Below are 15,983 nucleotides of genomic sequence, written 5' to 3' on the forward strand. Positions count from 1 at the left end.
CTCCCCCAAGGCGGAGAGGTTGGCTGTTCTGTTACTGCTGAGTCCTCAGCACCAGATCAGGGCCGGGCATGGGGTAGAGGCTGTATGCACATCTGTGAATGAATGAATGAATGAATGAATGAATGAATGAATGAACACATTCCCTTTCTTTTCTCTCTGTGCCCCGTGGGATGCTTCATCCGCTCCAGGCAAACCTATGACCTCCACCACCTGGCGACTTCTGGTGTTCCTGCCTCAGAGAGACTTGGCTCCCCAGAGGCCCGAATTGTGGCCTCTCGGGTGACACCCTTGGGGGTCAGCCCTGCCATTTCCAGCGCGGCCGGGAGGAGCGGACCTTCTCTAGACGCACAGCCCCTCTGAACTGCCCCCCATCTCAAGGTAAGTGCGAACGCCTCCCTGGGGCCCAGGCCCACCTCACCCACCCTCGGCCTCCTCTTGGCCTCTCTCCTTCGTGCCGGGCTGGGCTCCTGCAGCACTGGCCTCCTTTGGGTTCCTTTAAATGCCCCCTTGCAGTTCCCTTACCTGGAACTTTCTCCAGCTGGCCCCTGCCCCCCACCCTCGGAGCCTCTTCTGACCGGTTCCCTGGCCCAGCGCCTATCTCCCGGCTCCTCACCCCTTCCCGGACAGCGCCCCCCCCCCCCCCGCAGCCTGGCTCACCGCTGCCTGTGGTTGGTTCTGTAGTTTCTTCTTCTCTTGGGTTTCTGTCCCTGTCACGGGAAGGACCGTGTTCCTTGCTGAACTCCCTGACATCAATAAGGACGGCAATAACAATAATAATATCTGTTGGATAAAGGGAGGAACTGCGGCACGCGGGCACTCGGCCTGCTGCTGTCTTTCCAGAACCTTCTGTTTCCACACCTGTACTAGTTTGCTAGGGGGCTGCCTTAACAAAGTACCGCCGACGGGGCAGCTTAAACAAGGGAAATTTATTTTCTCAGTTCTGGGGTCTGGAAGTCTGAGATCAAGGCATCCGCAGGGGCCGGTTTCTCCTGGGGCCTCTCTCCTTGGTTTACAGATGGCCGTCCTCTCCCCATGTCCTCACGTGGTCATCCCTCTGTGCCCATCTGTGTCCGAACCTCCTCTTCTTATAAGGCCACCAGTCAGATTGGGTCAGGGCTCACCCCAACGGCCTCATTTTAACTTAAACACCCCTTGAAAGACCCCGTCTCCGGAACAGCCACATTCTGGGGTGCTGGGGGTCAGGGTTTGAGCACGTGAATTTGGGGGAACAGATAACAATGCCCACGCTGTCCACTGGCACCACCCACACTGACTGGGCATGTGTCCTCACGCTCTCCTGTGACTTCAGTGCTCGGCCCCCCCAGCCTCCCTCCTGCACCCCCTCTCAGCAACCTCCGCATGCCTGTTGCTCATGTTTTACTCATAGAAGCTCTCTCCTTAGATCTCTGTTTCTCCAGTTTGCTTAGCCGGTCGCTGAGCCCACCGCACGACAATTACCCCATCTGCTCAGGGCCTAGGGAGGGCCAGGCACGGCCCCAGCAGTTCCCACAGTTAAGCCTCACATAACCCACGAGGCAGCTCTAATTCCCCCCCCCCCCATATTATCTAAGCAGGAATCCAAGCTCACATGGGTTCGATGAGCTGCCCACGGTGACTCGGGGTGGGGGTGGGGGGACCTGGGGTCGAACCCAGACTTCCGGTCCCGGGGCGCGCCCCTCTGAAGGCGGTGTTCATCCACAGGTTACCAGGGCACATCACCAATGAGGACAGGGGTAGGACAGACATGCCTGTTAGAGCAACAGACAGGGCTACCGACAGACTGATGACCAAAGAAGATAGGGAAGCATTAGGAAGCGTGGAATAAAAGGGAAAAGCGTGGCAAACTGGGTCCATTTCACAGAAGGGCTAAAAGCCCGACACGTCTCGATAGGCCCCCACAGCATCACCGCACACATCAGCATGAGTAACAGCAGGGAAACAGTCTGTTCCGTGAGGGCTGGCAGAGTTAGCAAATAAAAATGTGGGACTCCCAGTTAAATCTGAATTTCAGATGAACACCTCATTATTATTTAGTATGAGTATGTCCTGTGCAATACTGGGGATAGGCGTATACCAAAAAATTATCTGTTGCTTATCTGAAATTCAAATTCACCGGGTGTCCCGTGTTATATCGAGCGACCCTAGATGTTCACTGCACCCTTGGTTTAAAAAAGGCAAGAGAGCAATGCATTCCAGAAAGATGTTCTTCCAAAATGGGTAAAATAAAGGGGCGCCAGGGTGGCTCAGTTGGTTAAGCATCCGACTCTGGATTTCAGCTCAGGTCATGATCTCACAGTTTGTGGGTTCCAGCCCTGCATTGGGATTCTCTCCCTCTTTCTCTCTCCGCCTCTTCCCCATATATTCTAAATAAACAAGCAAACAAACAAACAAACTTAAAAAAAAACAAAACCCGGGGCATCTGAGTGGCTCAGTCAGTTGAGCATCCAACTTCAGTTCAGGTCATGATCTCACGGTTCGTGGGTTCGAGCCCCACTTTGGGCTCTGTGCTGACCGCTCAGAGCCCGGAGCCTGCTTCGGATTCTGTGTCTCCCTCTCTCTCTGCCCCTCCCCTGCTCACGCTCTGTCTCTCTCTGTCTCAAAAATAAATATAAACATTTTAAAACATTTAAAAAAAACCCAAAATGGGTAAAATAAGTACACTGGTGCTTACGTGATCCTTTATGACATGTGTAACAGATAAGAACTGTGTGAGTGACAGAAGCTGCAACAAACACAATGGAAACTTCTCTTTCACGTTAAAAAAAAAAATTCTAGAGGTTCAAGGTCCTGGGATACCTGGGTAGCTCCACAGGGTGACCACGGACCTGGGCTCCTCCTCTTTTTCTCTTCTTCTACTCTTAGCCTTCCTGTCTCACAGGTGCCTCATGAGCCAAAAGAGTTGCTGAAGCTCCAGTTGTCACATCAGCATTCTGGGCAACAAGCAAGGAGCAGGTGGAGGAAGAATATGAAAAAAGCACATGGCAGTCAGGAGGCCATTTTTAGCTGCGAAAGAAGCTTGAAGTGCGGTGTTATAACTGTGCGTGGTGCCTCACTGAATAAAATCAAGGGTCCGTTACTAGAAGAAAGGTGGGAATGGATACTGGGTAGGCAAACGGCTCCATAGAAAACCGTGTCCTCTCTCCTGCCTGTTAGGGCCCTTGGCCTTTTCTGCAGGAGGAGGTTAAGGGCCCACTTTTTAAAAATATAGGCAATTTTATCTCGCCTACTGTTTTGTTTTATAGACTCTTCTGGTTACAGTTCTAAGCCACCAAGGGCACAGTTTAATATATCAGAAGAGTAATAAAATAAAGCACCGGATTGATTTTTTTTTTATGCCTAAAATCTAATTAAAAAGGATGTTCTTAAGGAAAAGAGTAGACTCTTTGAAGACTAAATACCTGGTCTCTGCGGAGCTCTCCCCGCTTCCCGTGCTTAGATTTCAACTGGGGCTGCGTCCAGATCCTACCATGTGCTGGGCAGGGTGCGAGGATGGGGGGCTGGAACGACGGGTGAGCATTCCCGGAGGTGATAAACGCGTGTGAAATGGTCCGAGAGGGTGCCTGGGTTGCATCCTAAGTAGGTTGGGTGAAGAGACTGAATCTGTGTGCCTGGGAAGGAGGGTCCCGGTGGAATCATTAATATTCCTGACAAAACTCATCCATGGCAGAATTCCAGTCCACTGAGGCCCCGTGCGGGCCGTGCAGACCTTCACTAACCCCGAGCGCTCTTACCGGTGACTCGTGTTTGGGAGCAATTTTCTGCCCCCACCCCCCAAAGTCATGTCATGATCTGCATGGGTCCCTGAAGCTCTGCTGAGAATTTTCTACCTTTTAGATTTAGTATTAAGCAAAGCTCTTAAAAGATGAAGGAAAGAAATCCTTGCTTTGCCTTCCATCTTTGGTCATGAAAAGCGTGTGTAGAGGGATGTTCTAGGGGACCCCGGCTCCATTCAGTGTTTAGAGGCCAGGATCCCCCCCCCCCATTCCAGCGCGAGGTGTGGACAGCTGGACCACTTTGCACCCGGTATTTCAGCGACCAGGTCGAGGAAGAAAGAGCAGGCAGCACGTTTGAGGTCAGGGAAAGAAAGTTTTTTCCAGGGATCAGTGTCTTGTGAGTATCGCCCCCTGGTGGAGGAGCAGGGGCTTGTTTTCCCGCTTCCCTCCCGCTGCCTGGAAGGATCTTTAGGAGAGAACTCACAGGGCAGGCACCTGCCCCCCGCCCCAGGGCCAGGGATGCAGCCCTCCCCTGAGAAATCTGCATCTGGCTAAAGCTGCCCCTGGCAGTGACGTTCTTTCCCCGACCGCTGGTCCAAGGCGGGAGCTTCCGGAGACCAGGTGTGGGTCTGGGAGAGTACGGAGATCTTTCCCGAAAGATGAGATAGGAGAGCCTGGAGGGGGAAGCGGAGGGAGAGCTCGGATCTCCAGGGGCTAGGGGTGGAATTGCCAATAACAAAAGACCTAGAGAAAGTGTTTTCACTAGAATCAAAAGAACAGCAAGGGTGAGCCCTTCCAAAGTGCACGGTTTGGTGGCACCGAAAGCCTGCTGGGGCGCCCGGGTGGCTCAGTCGGTTGAGCTTAAGTGGCTGACTCGATTTCGGCTCAGGTCGTGATCTCGCTGTTGGTGGGATCGGGCCCTGAGCCGGGCTCTGTGCTGGCAGCTCAGAGCCTGCTTGGGATTTTCTCTCTTTCCTGCCTCTCCCCTGCTCACTCTTTCCCCCCGCCCCCCACCTCTCTTGCAAAATAAATAAATAAACTTTATAATTTAATTTTTAAAATTTTTGTTAAGTGTATTTATTTTTGAGAGAGAGCACGTGAGCAGGGGAGGGACAGACAGAGAGAGAGAGACAGAGGATCTGAAGCGGGCTCTCCGCTGACATCAGAGAGCCTGATGTGGGGCTCGAACTCATGACATGAGATCATGACCTGAGCCAAAGTCGGACGCTTAACAGACTGAGCCACGCAGGTGCCCCTAGACACAAAAGCTTTAAAGACATGCCAGGGTTAATCTTGCAATTGCAGGGAAACACGATTAGCACACCGCGCATCAGGTAGGGCTCCATTTACGCTTCCCGCCTCACCTCTAAATACCTGTTTGGGCAGAGCCGCACTCCTTAGGGTTCTATTTGCGATGTGGATTTCTTCGAGTACCTGGGAGCCTCGCTCTAACATTACCCTGGAACGTATTACGGATAAACTCATTTGGGGCCTCATCCATGCAGTGCTTAATTCTAGAAGAATTAGGAGAACATCACTCTTGTCTTACCCAATTGCCTGCGTTCTGGGAATGTAGTGTTTCAGAGACCCTGGCATGTGCTTGAATTTCACGTGCCTTTTTATTTTGTAACAGGGACTCACATGTTCTCCCACACTGGACTGGTCATCAAGGCAAAGTGTCTGACTTAAACTAACACATAATTCGCCTTTTACAATAAAATTGCGGCTGGACAGGCATTGGTGGGGCGTCGGGAGGGACAGGGAGCAGGGGAGACGGGGGCTGGGCCCTCGAAGAAGTTCCCATTTCTGCCACATGAAAGCTGTCCCAGTCCTGGCCAATGTCAGCCTCTGGGATAAACCTCCCTGTGCCCGACCCTCTCCAGACAAAGGTAGAGGGGTGGCTGGCCTGTCCTAATCCTGGGGTGCAGGAGAGACAAATGGGCACCCTAATTAAATGCTGCTCTATGAGCCAAGTGCCTCTCAGCATCTTGTCCACAGGACGCTGCCCCAATGTGACTTAACGTTTCTTTTTAGTGACTTCGAAAATTGTGACAACAATTTACCATTTACCATTTAAATCATTTTTGAGCGTACAATTCAGTGGCATTACACATTCACCACCTTGGGGTGCCTGCGTGGCTCAGTCAGTTGGGCGTCCGACTCTTGGTTTTGGCTCAGGTCCTGATCTCGTGGTTTGTGAGTTCGAGCCCCGCATTGGGCTCTGTGCTGACAGAAGAGCCTGTTTGGGATTCTCTCTCTCTCTCTCTCTCTCCCTCTCTCTCACTCTTTGCCCCTCCCTCTCTCTCTCAAAATAAAGAGATAAACTTTATTTTTTATTTTTTAAATTTCTTTAATGTTTTATTTATTTTTGAGAGAGAGAGATAGACAGAGCTCGAGCCGGGGAGGGGCAGAGAGAGAGGGAGACACAGAATCTGAAGGAGGCTCCAGGCTCCGAACCATCAGCACAGAGCCCGGCGCAGGCCTCAAACCCACGAACTGGGAGATCATGACCTGAGCTGAAGTCAGATGCTTAACCGACTGAGCCACCCAGGCACCCCTAAGTAGATAAACTTTAAAAACAAAAACAAAACAACAACACCAAAAAAACCATTCACAATGTTGAGTAGCCATCACCGCCAACCAATTCCAAGCCTTTTTTCCTGTCCCCAGACAGAAGCTCGGTCCCCATTAAACTTCCCCCTCCCCTGGCCCTGGCACCCGTCATTGTGCGTTCCGTCCCCTTGCATGTGCCTGACTTAGGTATCACATGTAAGCGGAGCCATACATTATTTGTCCTTTTGTGTCTGGCTTCTTGCACTAAAACATAACGTCTTCAACATCCATCCATGCTGTGGCACGTGGCAGAATGTCCTTCCTTCTCGTGTCCGAATATTTCCGTGTAGGGATAGACCACATTTCATTTATCTGTTCATCCGTTGACCGACACTTGGGTGGTTTCCACTTCTTTGACTGTTGTGAATAATGCTGCCGTGGTCGTTGGTGTACAAGTGTCTGAGTCCGTGCTTTCCCTTCGTTTGGGGATGTACCTAGAATTGGCATTGCTGGATCATATAGTAATTCTATGTTTGACTTTTTGAGGGACCTCGGAACCTTGGAACAGCAGCAGGTGCACTGCTGTACGACCCCACCAGCAACGCATGACCGTTCCGTGTTCTCTACGTCCTCACCAATGCTTGTTACTCTCCCCCTTTGTTTGTTTGGTTGGTTTGGTTGGAGTCTTCCTAGTGGGTGCGAGTGGTACCTCACTGTGGTTTTGATTTGATGGCTAATGATGCTGAGCATCTTCTCATGTGCCTATTGGCCACCATGCATCTTACCATCTTCTTTAGAGAAATGTCTGTTCAAGTCCTTCGCTCATTTCTGAATTGGGTTGTCTGGTTTTTTTTTGTTGTTGTTGAGTTGTAAGAGTTCTCTCCATATTCTGCATACTGATCCTGTATCGGACATGAGATTTGCAGAATTCTCTCCCATTCTGCAGGGTGTTCTTTCACTCTCTTGATGGTGTCCTTCGATGCACAACCAAATGTGACTTTTTGTGTGAAAAGAAGGTTCATCTGACAAAGGTCTGTCAGCTGCCAGCTGTGATATATTAATTAATTCACCCATTTATACACGTATTACGGAGAGTATTTAATACAAATATGTGCTGAGGAGAGCCTGGCGCTGGGTGTTGGGGAGAGATTTGTGTTCCTAAGGTATAGTTGCCACTGGACAGTTCACCTTCAAAGTGTTTAGAGTATAGTTGACAAGACACTTGCCATAAAAAAGAGGCTAAAAAACAATGACAATAGATATTTGATCAGCCTTTTTTTTTTTTTTTTGGACAGAGTGAGGGGTGAAGGGCAGAGAGAGAGAGAGAGAGAGAGAGAGAATCTTAAGCAGGTTCCACGCCCAGCGTGGAGCCCCACGTGGGGTTCGATCTAACGACTGTGAGATCATGACCTGAGCCGAAATCAAGAGTCGGATGCTTAACCTACTGAGCCGCCCAGGCGCCCCTGTATTATTATTTCCAATATGTGAATTCCAGTTGATGTGATGGGGCTGTTCAAACATCAAGGGAGGCTGGGTAGGGAAAGCCACTCAAGTCCTTCATCACCTGGCCCAAACCACACAATCACATTTGTCACCAACAGTCAATATTTCCACCCTCACAGTCGATGCCGTGGGGCATCTAAATGATCAAGAACTGGAGAATGTTAACTTAGGTGTTATAACATCCCCCACTCATCTGGTCCCTTACCAGGTCGAGGTTATATTCTAGGGAGAGACTCCTTTCTAGCTTTGTGACAGGTATAAATACATCAGCCTATACCATCAAATCAAACCACACAGGAATTATTTTATGTCACGGGTGCTGTCCTTCAACTCTTGATTCAAAATAATATGAGAAGTTATTTACTGTTATATGTAATGGAACTTAATGAAATACGATCTTACAAAACAAGAAAGTGAAAAGGCATTTATTTACACGGTCAAAAGAGCATATGTTTGAAAGGCTCCGTCTTAAATTCCTATGAAGAGATTTTCTAACACAGATAAGGTGGGTTTAGGGGAAGCATTATATTCCTGGACTATGGCAGCAGAGGCCCCCGCCACGGAAGTCACGGTCTCTCAAATGGATATAAGTCCATGGAGAGCAAAGACTTCTAAATGGTTACTATGAACTATGTATTCGTATATATTCATAGGTACTATGTAGTATGCAATATTTTTTTAGCAACATTTCTGTGATTTAAGGCAAGGTCCGCTCATACTTCAGGGAGCCTAATGCCACTGACTTTGACCTATCAACCTTCCCTACTTGAAGCTGGCCTTCCCTACAAGAGTTTAAGCTCCCTGGGGGATAGCTATGTCTCCTGGCCCCCCAAAGACTTGTTTCAACAGTGAGAGACCCAACTGCTTATACCAAAAGCCCCCCTATTTGGGGATCCTTCCTTTCTCATCCCTGTGTCTAACCCATCAGCCAATCCTGTCAATGTCCTCTCCCAAGCTTCTCTCTACGAAACAGAGGAGCCCCCCTGATGCTCTGACATCTGCAGCCTGGCTGGCTCTGGAAGGACTGCCCTCCCAAGGCTAGCCAATTCCTAGAGATCGCAAACAATTTACCCTGGAGTGTGCATTGCACACACAAACCCACCAATCCAGAGCCTACACTCCCATCCACCTCCTCCGTGAGGCTTTCACACTTGAGGCCACCTGCTTCCTGAATCACTGGGAACCAGGTACACAGCGAGGGGGCAGCCCCCGTGCCCCAGAACCTGCCTCAACTATTCAAACTAGCCAGTCCTAAGCCTGTGGACCCTGACTTGCCTATGCTTTCCCATGGGAAGGCTTTGTGCACACTTTCCCTGTCTCCCTCTGCCTTCTGACTGGCCCTGGGGCTTCCTCACGTGGCCCTGTGTGGGCAGCACAGGGGTCCTCCTTCCTGGGAACCGTAACAAACTACCCTTCCAATGACATTATCTCCTAATCGGTTGGCCTTGCCATACCTGAGTACTCATCACACCTTTTTTTTTTTTTTTTTAAGTTTATTTATTTATTTTGAGAAGGACAGAGAGAGCTCTGAGGGGCGGGGGCAAGGGCAGAGACAAGGAGAGAGGGGGAATCCCAAGCAGGCTACGTCCACGTGCTCGGTGCACAGAGCCCGATGTGGGGCTCGAACCCACGACACCATGAGATCACGACCTGAGCCGAGATCAAGAGTCGGATGCTTAACCAACAGAGTCCCCCAGGTGCCCCACTAATCACGCCTTTCAAAACCCCCTGGAGCTGTGCCCCCCCCCCCCCAGCCTGTCTGGACCCTTCGATGACCCCCCACCCTCTCAATGTGCTTCTCCTCTAAGCCTGTGGCCCAGGAACCCTGGGGACTCTTCCAAAACGAACACTGATCATGTTGTTCTCCTCCTTACGATTCCCAGAGCCCTCTGCTGTATGTTAGAAGAAAATCCACATTCCTCACGGGCGCCTACCACCAGTCTCAGGCCAATTCTCGCTCGGTGGTCTGGCCACACGGGATCCCTCCCAGTTCTTCCGAGATGCCACGCTGTTTCCTGTCTGGGGGCCTCTGTACTTTCTTTTTTACACCTCCCCACCACACCCCTCTGCTTGGAGTAGAATAGAAGCTCCTCGAGGACAGGGGCCTTGGTCACAGTTGCCTCCCCTGAGCCTAGACTCCTGGCATGTCGTGAGTACCGGACAGATGAATGAGGGGCGCCTTACCTGTATTTCCACGGCTGCAGAGGGGAGGGGTGGAGGGGGCCGATGACTGTGGAGGTATCCCCTGCTGTGACCCTGTAGCCTCCTGGGAGCTGCTGGCTCACCAGAGGCTTCCAAACTCCCGGCCCCAGACAAGACAACTGCAGCGTCAGGGCTGGGAAAGGCAGACGGTGCCTGCTTCCTGGAGAGGCCAACGGGAAGCCGGCCTCTGTCTCGTGAGGTCCTGCTGACCATCACGTTTCCCCTGCAAGGGTGCCCTGTCCTTCCTCAGACCCCAGGCTCCTCCGGCGCCCGCTCCAGAAGCTTGGCCGTCCCCACGCTGCAACCCCACTTGGCCCGAAGGATGCGATGCAGCTTTTGTTGGTGCAGAGATGTCTGGGGCGGCTGCCAGCAGCCTTATCTTTTCATTTCATCTGCCAGCCAAGAGCTCTTCTGTGCTTTTGCCTCTTGAAGCTTGAGGCAAGAAACCCTGACCTTGATGGAGCACCGGAGCCCCTCGCTTTGTTACTCACGGTCCCCCGTCCTGGTTCACATTCAGGCCGGCTGCTCCCCAGCCCTCTCTCTTCTTTTCCCTCGACCCCTTACCTCCCAGGCAGCCTCAAAACAAAATTTGGGAATTTTTTTTTTTCCTGAGACCTGGCTCAGCCACTAGTGACATCATTGGTTTACCTCTCTTACTCAAGGGCACTGATGTACCTCCTCAGACTGCTGACTGCTGCCTGTCAGGTGGCTGCTTCGAGAAGACACCCTCAGAGTGACTCACAGCCACGCGCCAAGTGGAGGGGCTGCCAACACCCGAACCTGGTAGGGCTGGCTCCCCACCTTCCACCACATTCACTTGGCAAGCATTTTTTAAGGGACTATTATTTGCCAGGCATCGGTCTGCCAAGGGTCTGTCTCACCGGACTGGGCAGGGACTTTGGTCACGTCAGCATTGCACAGCTATCCAAACAGATGTTTCCGGAGCATCTTATGAGACAGTCCAACAAAGCATCCTGGGAAAACTGGATGTCCACATGCAAAAGAATGAAGTTAAACTCGTTGCCTCTCAGGTCATATACAAAGATCAACTCAAAACGGACCAAGAGTCTAAATGTAAGAGCTGAGACTATTGAACTCTTAGAAGAAAATGCAAGCCTATATTTCCATGACATTGGATTAGGCAAAGCCTTTGTAGAATAGGACACTGAAAAGGCAAGCCACCAAAGAAAAAAATAGAGCAGGTGGACATCATCAGAATTACAACCCTTATGCTTCGAAGGCCACCATCAAGAAAGTGAAAAGACAACCCACAGAATGGGAGACAATTTTTGCAAACCATCCATCTGGGAAGGAACTTGTATCTAGAATATATAAAGAATTCTACCAACTCCATAATAAAAAGATAACCCAATTGGCAAATGGGCAAAGAACCTGACTAGGCATTTTTGCAAAGAAGATAAACACGTGGCCAATAAGCCCATGAAAAGAGACTCAATGACAAAAACCATCGAGAACACATAAATCAACACCGCAGTTAGATCCCAACTCACGCCCACGAGGATGGTTAGAATCAAGAAGTCAGATGATAACAAATGCTGGCAGGGAGGTGGAGAAATAGCAACTTTCCTACATTATTGGTGGGAATGTAGACAGACCGGTATAGCCACCGTCGAAAACATTCTGGCAGTTTCTCAAGAAATTGCTGAGTTACCATACGACTGGCTGATTCCACTCCTAGGTATGTATCCAAGAGAAATAAAACCAGGTCCACGGAAAATCACGGATACATATGTTCATAGCAGCGTTATTCATAATGCTCCCCAAGTGGAAATCCCCATCACACAGATGTCCATGAGCTGATGAACGGATAAACAAAATGTTGCATTCCCATGCAATCAAATATTATTTAGCGATAAAAAGAAGGAAGTATCGATACATACCACAACATGGATGAACCTTGAAAACATTATGTTGCTACACGTTATTTGTGTGTGTGTGTGTGTATCATAGAAAGACACAAGAGGCCACCCATTATATGATTCCACATATATGTAATGTCCAGAATTGGCAAATCACAGAGACAGAAAGTGGATTAGTGGCCACCTAGGGTTGAGATGGTGGGGGAGAAATGGAGAGTGAGGGGTAACAGGTACATGGTTTCTTGTTGGGTGATAAAACTGTTCTAAATTGATCTTGATGATGGCTGCCCCACTCTGTGGCTGCTAAACACCGATGAATTGTACGCTTTATTTTTTTAACGTAAGTTTATTTATTTTAAGAGAGAGAGAGAGAGAGAGCACAAGCCAGGGAGGAGCAGAGAGGGAGCGAGAAAGAGAGAGAGAATCCCAAGCAGGCTCCACGCTGTCAGCGCAGAGCCTGATGGGGGGCTCTAGCCCACAAACCGTGAGATTGTAACCTGAGCCAAAACCAAGGGTCAGATGCTTAACTGACCCAACCACCCAGGTGCCCCTGAATTGTACGCTTTAAATGAGTAAACTATATAGTATGTGAATTATATTTTAGTAAAGTTATGTGTAAAAAGTCATGTGGTAAAGATCCTGGACAATCAAGAGGGTTTAGGAGTCTGGAAAGTTCTAGTTGGCGGTAGGCAGAATAATGACTCCCTGAAGATGTCCAGGCCCTAATGTCTGGAACCTGTGCTCATGTCACCTTACACGGCAAAAGAGACTTTGCGGATGTGCCTAAGGATACGGACTTTGAGATGGGAGATGATCCTGGGTTATCCAAGTGTGCCCAATCTAATATAAGGGTTCTAAAAAGTAGAGGCCCTTTCCCAGAAGGGTCAGAAACACGAACCCCAAAACGGAGGCGAGATCAAAGCACTCAACCCTCTGTGGCTGGCTTTGAAGACTGAGGAAAGGGACCATATGCCAGGGAATGCGGTAGCTTCTGGAAGCTGCGAATGGCCCTCAGCGGACAGCCAGCCAGGGAACGGGGATCTCAGTCCTAAACCACAAGGAACTGACTTCTGGAGGCACCCAAATGAGCCAGAAAAGGGCTGCCCTGGAAAGGAACGTAGCCGCCCTGCAAGCCTGTGGTTTTAGCCCCGGGAGACCCACGCTGGACCTCTGACCCATAGGACTGTAAGATAATACGTTTGCATTGCTTTCGTCACTCAATGGTGGTAAGTTGTCACCGCAGCAATAGAAAAACAAACATATTGTCTGTAGCTACTTCATGCGGACGTCACAAAGCCCGTCCTTAGGGGAGAAAAAGCACTGAGCTTTCTCATGTCTGGGGGTGAAAAACTCGACTTGTGGCTGCAAATCCACAACACCTGTTTTCCCCCTCCCCTCCCGGTGCAAAGAGCAGAGTGAACGAGCAGAGCTGACTTGGTGAGTCGTTCTGAAAATAGAACCCACCACGTGATTTTCTTTCTAACTCCACAGACCTCTCTCGTGAGTCATTCATCTTTCTGGGCCTCACTTTCCATGTCTGTGAAGTGAAGCGGGCTGAGTTAACCCTGACTCCTGCCCACCCCACAGTTTAGGAAGATGAAAAAAAAAAAAAAAAAGAGCTTGGCGAAGAGAGCCCCACGGTGCTCTTTGACAATTCAGCCACAGACACCGTCTGGGCCGCAACATGCCGGTGGTGGGGTGGGGGCGGGGGGGGGGGCATTGCTCTTCTCTTCCGGCTTCCTTTGGAGGGTTCTGGGCACACCTGGCCCCCGGTGATGTCGCCTGGAGCGTCTCGTAGCACAGAAATGAGCAAAGCTTCGGGTTGGCAAACGAGCAGAAGCCAATCACAGGCCCTAATGGACAAGGCTATAGATTTGTGGGTTTGGTGGGGGCAATGCGCTTACACCTGGATGAGACCAAAGTGTTTTCCTGATGGAAAGAAGGCAAAGCGATGGTCCAGGTCAGACTAGGAGGTATGGAGTTGGGGCGAGCAGCTGTCGGTGGGGAGGACAGTTGTAACATCCTTGGCTCATTTCATCCTAGGTGCAGACCCCGCCCCCCCTCACACCTAAGGGGACACGCGAATATTCTTAATGGGCTGCTAACGGTTGACTTGCCTGTGGGAAATTTTTTAAAGGTACCTGCAGATCACCCTTATGATGGCTGTACAGGGACCCAGGAAAGGTCCCCTTGGCTCATCTCAGTCTTTGGGCACCTGCCATCTTCCATAATGCCTCCCTCAGCCCCGGTTCACACAGTTGTGGGAGGGCACGGTGCACCTAGGGTTGCAGAACATGGGAAGGGCTCTTGGCCAAGAGTCCTGGCCTCTCCCAGACTGTTTTGCCTGGCCCCTCCCCTAGACCCTCCTGCCCACATCCAGCTGTGGAGGCAGCCCAGTGGGTACCTGGCTCCTCGATGTCCTCGCCCAGGTCCCACCCAGCATACTGCCCGAATTCTTTGTGGGGCCTGCAGTGAGCTGTCAGCTCACTGCAGGCCCCCAGATGGCCCCTGGCCTTGATGACAGTGGGGTCCAGCCCCTTCCAGCTTCCCAGCCTTCCTGGAACCCTCTTGCCCAATATCCTGTGTGGTAATCAGGCCTGTTGGCCCCACACAGTTTTGCTGGCCACTGCCAAGTTCCTTCTGCTTTGCTCTCAATGCTCTACCTCTCGCGGAACCTTCATGAAAGAAAAAGCTGCTACAAGCTTTCTTCTCTGCAGTCAGAATCCCCTCTCCTGGGTGCTCTGCACTCTTCAGCAGAGGTGACCATGCATTCTCCTGTCCCTGCGGTGGGAGGAAGGTGGGTCTGGGGAAGGGGCGGAGCTAAGGTGCTCTGGGAGTAGGGATGGGGGGGGGGGGTCTACATCCAGGAGGTGGTCCTGGGTAGCCCTGCCTTAATTAGCCCGAGGTCATTCAGGACCGTCACTCTCAGGAAGGAGCAGCTGCCTCTCTAATGGCTGGGGCGCCACTAGGGGCCCTGACAGCTTGTAGGGCTGGGAGAAAGTAGGTACGAGGTTGCTGCAGGGTGAGGGTCAGATACTGCATGACACTGGCGAGGACGGGGGTAGAGGGCTCACATGCCATCGACTGGGTGCTGACAGAAGCAGCTGACCGTGTTATCTCACGTATCCACCTCACCACCACCGCCCTAGAGAAAAGGCCATGCTCTCATCGTCCCATTGTACAGACGAAGTAACTGAGCCTCCGGTTTGTGTCTTCAAGGTCACACGGGTGTAAGCAGAGATTTGAAGCTGAACGTGGAGGCCCGGCAATAGCGTGCTCTCCGACCCCTATATCACGACTTCTGGGCTCTGAAAGTGAGCCGGACCAAGCTGCTCACTGTACAGACGGAGAAGAGCGAGGCCCGAGGAGGCAAGTAACCTGTTCCAGGTCCGGCAGCTTCTGCCAGATGCTGGGGAGGACCCGGCCACCCGGCTCCCAGGCTTCCTCCGCGACACCGCCACTCCCTTCCACTATTCGGGTGTCTCAGAGGGCAGCCCCTAAAGATGCACCGCAGAACCGCAGAACCCGGTGCGGAGGGGCGGCCGGCCGCTTGCCCGCCCACTTCACTCTGAAGTCCCGCCCTCTCTACGCTAACCAAGAAATCATCCGGGAGGCTCCGCCTCCCCCCACCCCTCGGTCGACCCCGAGCCGGGGGGCGTGGTCTCGCCTGCGCCTCCGCCCCTCGCCGGGGGCCTGACCGCGAGCGCGCGCGCGCGCGCCCCTGGGCCGGCCTGACCGCGCGGGCGCGCGCGCCGAGGCCGCGGTGGTCTGGGGCCCAGGCCCGCGGGGGCCCCCGCGCTCCCAGGCCGGACGCGGCTCGGGTGGGGCAGGGAAGGGGCGGCTGGGCCGGCCGACTTGGACCCCCGGCTACGCTCGGCGAAACCGGAGCGCGCGGCGGCCGCGTGGCCGCGTGACGCGCACCTGTCGGGGCGGGCCGCGCCGCGCCTGCGGAAGAGGATGCGCGGGGCCCCGGCCTGGCCCGAGCCCGGCCCGCAGCGCCGCGCGCCCCGCGCCGCCGCCGACGTTTCCCGGAGAAGCGGCCGGCTCTGACGGGCGAGATGAAGTAAGCTGCCACCCCCGCTTGGTCTCCGGCTCCTTCGGCCGCGGGCGTTGTTGACAGTCGGCCGGCGGC

General features: G+C 52.1%; 1 protein-coding gene and 1 long non-coding RNA gene across 6 annotated transcripts in view; one reads left to right on the top strand and one right to left on the bottom strand.

The window, feature by feature from the left end:
* Positions 1 to 678: 678 nt before the first annotated feature.
* LOC128311955 (uncharacterized) lies at positions 679 to 10,494 on the bottom strand. Its single transcript, XR_008290713.1, has 3 exons — positions 9,954 to 10,494; positions 3,399 to 3,608; positions 679 to 2,930 (listed from the first exon to the last, which is right to left on the bottom strand). It is a non-coding gene; the product is annotated as an uncharacterized LOC128311955 (long non-coding RNA).
* Positions 10,495 to 13,746: 3,252 nt separating this feature from the next.
* H6PD (hexose-6-phosphate dehydrogenase/glucose 1-dehydrogenase) overlaps positions 13,747 to 15,983 on the top strand; it is a 28,840-nt gene continuing 26,603 nt past the window's right edge. The window contains exons 1-2 of one of the 5 annotated variants that reach the window (XM_027060500.2): positions 13,747 to 13,811; positions 15,071 to 15,220. In XM_027060500.2, the coding sequence (XP_026916301.1) occupies positions 13,762 to 13,811; positions 15,071 to 15,220 (200 nt within the window). In that variant the 5' untranslated portion in view covers positions 13,747 to 13,761. Of the gene's footprint in view, positions 13,825 to 14,463; positions 14,649 to 15,070; positions 15,221 to 15,595; positions 15,915 to 15,983 lie in introns of those variants that run through there. The other 4 variants (XM_053206712.1, XM_027060498.2, XM_027060501.2 and 1 more) reach the window with 4 other exon arrangements.

The sequence above is a fragment of the Acinonyx jubatus genome, chromosome C1 (assembly GCF_027475565.1).
Source record: "Acinonyx jubatus isolate Ajub_Pintada_27869175 chromosome C1, VMU_Ajub_asm_v1.0, whole genome shotgun sequence".
Classification (NCBI taxonomy): Eukaryota; Metazoa; Chordata; class Mammalia; order Carnivora; family Felidae; genus Acinonyx; species Acinonyx jubatus.